The sequence below is a fragment of the Culex quinquefasciatus genome, chromosome 3 (genome assembly GCF_015732765.1).
Source record: "Culex quinquefasciatus strain JHB chromosome 3, VPISU_Cqui_1.0_pri_paternal, whole genome shotgun sequence".
Classification (NCBI taxonomy): domain Eukaryota; kingdom Metazoa; phylum Arthropoda; class Insecta; order Diptera; family Culicidae; genus Culex; species Culex quinquefasciatus.
Genome location: NC_051863.1, coordinates 22,944,828 through 22,953,861, shown reverse-complemented (window position 1 = coordinate 22,953,861; position 9,034 = coordinate 22,944,828). Strand labels below are relative to the sequence as shown.

Sequence of the window (9,034 nt, the reverse complement as noted above, 5' to 3'; positions counted from 1 at the left end):
CTCGAGAAATGCCGTGAGTACAACGTGCCCACACATCACATCTTCATCGATTTCAAGGCAGCGTACGATACAGTCGACCGCGAACAGCTATGGCAGATCATGCACGAGAACGGATTTCCGGACAAACTGACTCGGCTGATCAAGGCTACCTTGGATCGTGTGATGTGTCACGTGCGAGTGGCAGGGGAGCTAGCGGTCCCCTTCCAATCGCACCAAGGGTTACGACAAGGTGACGGCTTATCCAATGCGCTGTTTAACATCGGACTTGAGGGAGTTGTGCGAAGAGCGGGTATAGACACGAGAGGCACGATTTGCAACAGGACAGTTCAACTTCTTGCTTATGCGGACGACATTGACATTATAGCGAGAGACCTAGAGACGGTGAAAAGGGTTTACACCGCCTTAAAGACGCAAGCAGGACGAATTGGATTGGCCATGAATACGATGAAAACAAAGTACATGAAAGGGAGGGGCTCAAAGGACGTTGACCCCCCAAGACTCACCCCTTTAGCTGTGGATGGCGATGTGCTGGAGGAGGTGAGCGAATTCGTGTACTTGGGATCGCTGGTAACGGCCGACAACGACACCAGCCTAGAGATCCGGACTCGTATCCACTCCGCGAATCGCGCCTACTTTGGATTACGGAAAACCTTGACATCTGATCGAGTGCAACGCACGAAGCTGACCCTGTACAAGACACTGATTAGACCGGTTGCCCTCTATGGCCACGAGACCTGGACGCTGCGGCAAGAGGACGAACGAGCCCTTGGAGTTTTCGAACGGAAGGTGCTGCGAACGATCTACGGTGGAGTACGTACAGCTCAGAACGAGTGGCGAAGGCGCATGAACCACGAACTGCACGCGCTGCTGGGAGAACCGACAATCGTTACCCTGGCGAGAATCGGGAGGCTCAGGTGGGCCGGCCATGTCGCGAGGATGGACGAAGACCATCCTGTCAGGATGCTCTTTGACCGCGCGCGACCCGATGGCGGCACAGGCCGAAGAGCAGGAGCACAGCGTGCACGATGGGGAAATCAGATCGAGGCGGACCTAAGAAAGATCTGCAACCTAGGAGACTGGCGAGCTGCAGCCCAGAACCGAGCAACATGGAACAACCTTCTTGATACAGCACGGGCACCGCGTATGGTGTTCTAAGCTGATTGGTATGGTATGTAAAAGTAAAGTAAAGTAAATAAGCGGATAAAAAGTTTCTAGGTTACAAGTTTTATACGTTATGGAAACAGAAATCAAAAAATATCTTCAGTTTTAGAGGCATTTTGAGAAGAACAGTTTTGTAAGTAAATTTGGATTTATTTGCTTCACCTCAAATTTGAAAATATTTTTTTCAAAGCTAATAAATTTAAATATTAAATTGTTATTTTTGAATGAATAACTAAAAGAAATCTGGCCTTAATGATCTATTGAACATTAAAATTCAATTTGCTCACTTTCAGGCTGACATTTGTAAGAAGCACAGTGACAGGCACCTTGTTTTTTAAATGACAATTTTAAACGAAACATGTATCTAAACAATTCTTTCGTGGAAAGGACGCTTAAAATGTCCTCTTCAAATATCTGTGACATGGGAAATATTTTAACCTGGAAATTTTTAATTTATTTTAATTTTAAAATTTTATATACTTTTAAAAGGAGGCGCACGATACTTCGTGAATCTTCACCTAAAACGAAGCTTTATGGATGATCTTGCGCCTCCATCAAAATATATGAAAAAAATTAAAAGATAATAAAAAACTAATATCCACAAGTAAAATATTATCTAGGTCACAAATATTTCACATCAATTCGTAACAGTTGATAATATTTTGATTATGTTTTTTATCTATAATATTTGAAAAATAAATTAAAATCTATATTTTGTTCGATACATTTTTTATTAGTTCATTTTGGTACTGAATTTTTGAGATTTGTTCAACGATAATTTGCAACGATATCAAAATAGTTTACCTAAAATCAACATCAACAATCAATGGTTATTTCAAATTTGTTGCAACTTCTTTTGACATTTTTTGTTAGTTTCAATTATTTTAAATGCAACACTTTGATTTTCTTGTACTCAGTTATAAACAAAATGCGCATGTTGAGTTCCAAGTAAGAGATTGTTATTATCGTTGATTATTTGTTACAAAAGTTAAACTGTCAGTGACTCTTTTTCGATCTGCAAAAACAGTGATTACTATTTATAATCTTTTTATGCACCTCGTATTTTTTCCTAAAAAATGATTTAACTGAAAACCTCTAAGACATTCGCTATTGGGGTAAAAGATGACTTTGTGTGTACTTTTTTCAGAAATAACTGGATGAAATTTGGTCAAATTTGAATTGAAAGGGCACATAAATATAGTCTGAGTAAATAACCATTTTTTTATTTATTATTTTTTTAATATCGATACTACATACTTGGGTAAGAGGTTATCATTCAGTTATTATAGTGTAGTAATACAATTAGAGCTTTTCAATCACAATAATAAACTTCAAAAACATAATGGCATCTGATAAATCAATTAAAAATATAAGTTGATTTGTAAATTAAGCTGTTATATAGGAAATACTGAACAATAAAAAAAACATATTTTTTGTTGAATTTAAGATAACTCCGGCTCCGACTCCGACTCCGGGTTATCATAAATCTTCGGCTCTGGCTCCAACTCCGACTCCAGCTCTTAAAATTTAGCCGACTCCGGCTCCGACTCCGACTCGAGCTGTTCGAGTTTTGATGACTCCGGCTCTGACTCCACAGCCCTGGTTTCCGGGATACAGTCCAGACTCGATTATCCGAGGGCCTCGGAAAAATTTCACTTCGGATAATCAAATCTTCGCATAATCGAATCACGGAAAAAAATTTTTTGTTGTCTAATATTTATTGTCGAGTTTAAGTATGACCCCGAAACTACGTTAAAGTGATTTAGAATTTTTAAATCCAAGATGGCGGCCAATATGGCGGTGACGAAATATTGAAAAAATGCATTTTATCATTTGATAGAGAATAAACTAGTCAAATTTGACTAAAATGGGTTCGCAGAACTCGAATTTGATGTTTAAAACGAGAAAAAGAAAAAAAAAACATTATTTTTTTGTTCGTGATTTGATAATACGAAGTCCCATACAAACCATTGGACAATCGAACTTCGGATCATCGAAACTTCAAAGACATTAGTCAACCTTTGTGGTTCTGTTTCATTGAATGTTTTTTAAACGTTATTTTTTCAAAAAACAAAATTTAAAAATTGCACGCGGGATTTGTCAAGAGGGGTCTTAACCGCAAATTTCAGCCAATTTGGTCTATTCAAGTTTGACAGTTTGCTTTGTGCATGGCAACATTTAAAGCTTCATGAAACTTTCGGGAGTGATTGGAAATCATGTTTGGAGTGAATTTAATACATTTTCTTAAATATTAAATTCTGAAATTTTTGACATGTTAAGGGATTATACTCCTTAAAAATATATATTTTTATCGATTCGAGTTTTTGCGTGGCTTTATCTCAGAAACTGATTGCCCAATTTTCAAACTTCCATAAAGAAAATTGTAGGACATTTGCCAGCTTTTCAAGATTATTGTTTTCAGCATTAGGTTTTTAATCGATAAAATTATCGTCTGACAATAACGATAATGTATCGTTATCGTTATTTCGATAATTCTATCGGCGATAATCTTATCGCCGATAATGGACGAGAACTCATTTTTAAAATCTTTCTAAAATCGATTAATTCAACCATATCATGTTAAATTTTCAATGCTTTCGCTAAGAGTTTACTTTTTTGAAAATCTAGTAAATTTCAAAGTTTAAATATGTACTCAAAATTGTCCACAAATACCGTTTTTTCGAAAATACTACATTTTTCATAATTTGCAATATGGGTATCAAAAGAAGCGAAATTTGGTATGCTTTTACAATTTATTAGAGTTTTTGTTTTGGAAAATACTAAAATAAATACAAATTAACGTATTTTTTCGAAAATACTCAAATTTTAAAAATTTGCAATATGTGTATCAAAAGAGTTGAAATTGTATGCTTTTTCAATGTATTAGAATTTTTTTAGGAAAATACTCAAATTTTCACAAATTACCGTATTTTCTTGAAAATACTCAAATTTTCTATAGAAGCGAAATTTGGTCTGCTTTTTTTTGGAAAATTCCAGAATTTTCTAAAAATGCCGTATTTTTTTCAAAAATAGTCCAATTTTCAAAATTTACCATATGGGTATCAAACGAATAGAAATTTCGTATGCTTTTTCAAATTATTAGAGTTGTTTTTAGATTCTAAAATTTTCACAAGTTATCGTATTTTTTTTAAATACTAGAGTTTTTTTTATGAGAACCTATAAGCTATTGTCTTTGATATGTTTATAGGACCTTATAAAAAAACCTGGATATGTACTAAAATTTTCAAAATATGCAATATCGGTATCAAACGAAGCGAAATTTTGCATGCTTCATATATACATTCATTAAAAAGTTTTGCGTCGTTTGATACCCATATTATTATTATTATTATTATTATTATTATTATTTTATTTTATGAAAATGTTACAAAAAAAAACTCTAGCAAAGTGAAAAAGCAATCAAAATTTCGGTTCGTTTGATATCCATATAGCAGATATTGAAAATAAGTAAATTTTCGAAAATTACGGTAATTTGTAAAAAAAAAAAAAATGTTTTCGAAAAAATACGGTAATTCGTGATTTTTCGTTTGATACCCATATTGCGTATTATGAAAATTTGAGTACTTTTTAAAGAATATGGTATTTTGAGAAAATTTTCCTATTTCCGTCATCAGGGGTCACATTGGGCCTGGGGGTGAGATTGGGTCATACAAAAATGCTGAAATTTACATGACCCAATGTCACCCCCCAGACCCAATGTCACCCCTGATGACGGTTAAAAAAATTAGCCCGGGTCAAAAATAAAAAAAAGTTGCTCAGATCAAAAAGTATATGAAATTTCACGAAAGAATACTAATAGTTGGACTTCCAGCCAATGTTTCAGCCCATTTGGAATGCCGGTTACAGGAACAGGTTTAAATGGGTTTTAACCCGTAAAAAGTTATTTTTTTCACACATTCACTTTTTGAGGCATTTTTGCCACTAATGTGCGATTATAACCAACACCCGTTCCATCTTAGATTTTCGAGAAATTTTGCTCTAAAGTGTAATTTTGGTCCCTGATCAAGAATCAAAGATCCATTTTTCGATGTCTCGTGACGGTGGAGCGGTACGACCCCTCTCATTTTTCTGGATTTTTACTAAGATACGTTTTCAGTGATAATAACAGGGTGGCCACTCAAGTCGGGAAATCGGGAAAGTTTGGAAAAAGTCGGGAATTCGCCAAAATTCGCCAAAAATCGGGAAAAAGTCGGGAATTTGTGATTTTTTGTCAAAAAGTCGGGAAAAGTTGGGAATTATAAGCATGCTTGATTGAAAATTATTTTTTTAACTCTTGAATATTTTTGTAATATTTTGTACAATTCTCAAATCGAATTCACTCAATTCTGCTTCAATAACTTACTTTAAATTTAAGGTTCTTTTCACTATTTCAATATATTTGAGTATGGAAAAGCTGTTTAAGATTTTCAAAATCTTAATTGATATTGGAGTCTTTGACACAGATCTTCAGAATATTTTTCATGAATCATATGATCTCTATAAATTTTTGTTTATCATACAAGAGGTAAAGTTAATGAAAAACTAATATAAAAATAGAGTTTAATGGTCAGCTTAGAGTTATGATTCTATTTCATTTGTCACATAGATTGAATATTTGAAAACAGATTCCAACTTGAGTTTGGCAATGGTTTTTTGGTAAATATTTTTAATTGTTTAACTAAATTCTTTAAGTAATTAAAATATGTTTTTTTAATGTTGCCGTTAAACTTTTTTTGTGAGTATGGTTAAATTACTACTATACATAAAGCTTGATTTTCAGTTTTCAGAAAACTTAATTATCGAATAAAATCCAAAATTTAAAAACTTTTTTACGTTTTGAAAACATAAAAAAAATTTGAATTTGCAAAAAAAAAACCAAGAAAATTAGAGTTATTGCAAAACTGTTTAAAAAAATTGTCTCTTCAAACATTTTGCTTAAAATAAGTGGTAAAACATAAAATCATATCTAACTGAATGTTCATTGAAAAAAAAAAAACAGTTAAATACTTACCACTAGATAAATAAACATTGATTTAAAAAAAAATAATATCATAAATTACAAAATTAAAAAGGGAACCAGGCAAAATTTTTTTTATGAATTTCTTGACATTTTTCTCCTTTGAATGAAATCCTTTGAATGAATAATTTCAGCAATTATGTTTTAATCATTCTTTGAAAAAATTATTTAAAAAAAATAGGAACGAAATTTTAAGTTCAGTTATCTTTAACGTTTTGTCATTTCCAGTTGAAACGAAATATCAAAAACTATACTTTTGCCAATTTAAAAAAATAGCATGAATGTTATAAGTATTGTTGAAACTTCGATATTTTTTTCAAAGACTAATTGTTTGTGTTTCTACTCTGAATCATAATAATGAAGTTCCATTTGTGAAGTTTTTTTTTCAATTGTTGTTTAGTTTCTGTATTTACAAAAAAAAAGCCTATATTTGGATTATTTTTAAATTCATTTAATTTTTTTTCGGTGGTTTATATTGACTTTTCTTATAGAAAGTTTTTTGTTTGAAATCATTCTTTAGATGTGAAATGCGTATTATTTGAGCATTCAGGAAAAGTCTGGAAAAAGTCGGGAATTTGAAAATGGGATTTGAGTGGTCACCCTGAAAATTTCTAGCTAGAAATCGTGAAGTGATAGAAATTTGGTGTCAAAGGAACTTTTGTGTAAAATTGGACGCCTGATTTGATGGCGTACTCAAAATTCCGAAAAAACTTATTTTTTACTGAAAAAAGTAGTATTAAAACCGCTTCCATTTCCCGTTACTCAATTGTCAAAAATTGTGAGATTTGTCATATTATGGGAAATTTAATGTACTTTTAGAGTCTGAAATAACCCAGAAGGGTTATTTTTTTTTCATTTTGAACCAAATTTATCATTTACGTGCAATGTTCAACAAAGTTGTAGAAACAAAAATGTATACTTCACGAGTTATCAGAAGTTTTAACCCCCTTTGACACCAAAATTCCATCTCATTAACTTTTCAGGCTTCAAATCATTGAAAAACATGTCTTTTTTCGCATGTTCTAAAATGAAAAGGATTGTACCGCCCCTCCGTCGCGAGACATAAAAAAACGGACATTGGATTTGTGATAATTTAAAATGTATTTTTTGCGTTCAGAATGATATTTAGCGTGTTTGAAACGCGTTTTAAAAATATTTTAACAGAAAGTTAATCATCCCTATATCTACCAGCTACCGTCCGACACCTTTTACCGGCCTGAATCGCAATTTTGACAGATCTCCCGATGCACATGTCATATCACCGCCTACTGGTATTCGTGATGTGCGACCGCGCATCTGTGTTGGTGTCCCACCTCGCCTCGCTCGCACACCTCGAAGACAAAAAAGCCTTCACACAAATTTTGCAAGTGAATTTCTCTCCTGCACCGTTCGCTACTGTTACCGAGTTGTTTTATATTTTTGCATAAATTTTACTGTTATTGTTACCGAGTGTTACACTTTCGCAAATTTTGATTGATTGCCCGTGACTAATCGCGTGTGGTTTTTTCGGTTTTGCGTTCAAGCTCGCGAGTGGTTTGCTGGGATTTTCTTCTCTTGTGATTGCTAGATTTTTTTTTAAATGTTATTTGGTTCAGTTTCGGTGTCCATGTGTTCGTGTGTCCGTGAATGTGGGCAAAAGTCGTGCCCCTCGAGTTAAAAAAGAAACTTTGCATGTGTTTGCCGAGTTTGGTCAGCACGCTGTTGATTTACGCTTCGGCGACATACGGGGCGAGCGTTCTGTGATCGATTCTCGTCGCTGACACATCTGTTTTCTTTTTTTTTGTTGTTGGTCGGACTCTCGCGCGTTCGCTCTCTTCGAGTGTGCATTTGTAAACGCAGAGAGTGGTGACAACTGTGTGTGTATGTGTTTGGAATAGAGTTGGCACACTACGTTCTGCGAACTGTCACTTCTAGCAGATCCCGAGTCATAGCACACTTCGGTCTCGCTCTCTATCGTCGACGACCTTTCTGACATTGAAACGGCGAGCTGCGAGCTCACTCGTCTCTGTGAATCGGTGGAAGCAGCTAGCTGCGGCAAGTTCCTGGGCAGGAAGGTTCCTTAGGGTCCGATCCGGTATAGAATTGAATTGGTTTTGTGAACAGACCTCTCTGCCAAGGTCGAAGCTGGCGATTTGAACGAAAAACTGATCCGTTTCTGTGTGTTCTGTGTGTGTTTGTGTGTATTTTTTTTCTCGATGTGTGTTCTCTTTCCGGTTCCGTGGGTTGACTTGACGTGAAAATTCGATCCGACCGTCGTCGTCGCGGGCAGTCTTTGGTGCTCCAGGAGCAAAAGGAAAAAGATTAACCAGCTCAAAAGGATGGCCAAGGACGAGGAGGATGACCTGCTGCCGGACAAGGATGCGGCCAAGGGCTTCTACGCCAAGTACGAGCCGAAGGAGATCCTCGGAAGGTAAGAGAGTGGTAACCGCGGAAAAGAAGAGAGTTCAATCTGCCTCAATTAAGTTCAATTGAGGCGCCCCCAGAATCAATCAACGTAGGCGTTGAAAGAGTCAGCGTTTGGCGGCGTTGGTCAGAGTATTTGGAGATCGCGATTCCATAACGAGAGATCTGCATACGTTTCAGTAGGCCATGGTTACGAGGCTAGCGCCACTTGTCAGCCGTTGTCATGGACGACGCGAAGAAGGCGGAAGCAATGCACGAAGGGGCTTGACGGGAGTTCAACGATATCACCCCTCGATGCACTCATGGTTATCGAACGGAAAGGTACCGATTCTATCGTCCTTTCCGGTCTGCCTTCTTTTTTTTGCGCACTCACTTGCGCTTTGCGCCAATTGATGGCGGATCTATTATTAAAACAGTACTCGCCGTTCACCTCAAGACGTGTGTGTACGTACG

At 35.7% G+C, this 9,034-nt stretch overlaps 1 protein-coding gene across 5 annotated transcripts in view; it reads left to right on the top strand.

The window, feature by feature from the left end:
• The first annotated feature begins 7,533 nt into the window (after nt 1-7,533).
• Nucleotides 7,534-9,034, top strand: part of LOC6047795 (phosphorylase b kinase gamma catalytic chain, skeletal muscle/heart isoform) — a 32,006-nt gene continuing 30,505 nt past the window's right edge. For 2 of the 5 annotated variants that reach the window (XM_038261776.1, XM_038261774.1), the window contains exon 1: nt 7,534-8,588. In XM_038261776.1, the coding sequence (XP_038117704.1) occupies nt 8,497-8,588 (92 nt within the window). In that variant the 5' untranslated portion in view covers nt 7,534-8,496. The remainder of the gene's footprint in view (nt 8,589-9,034) is intronic. The other 3 variants (XM_038261779.1, XM_038261778.1, XM_038261775.1) reach the window with 2 other exon arrangements.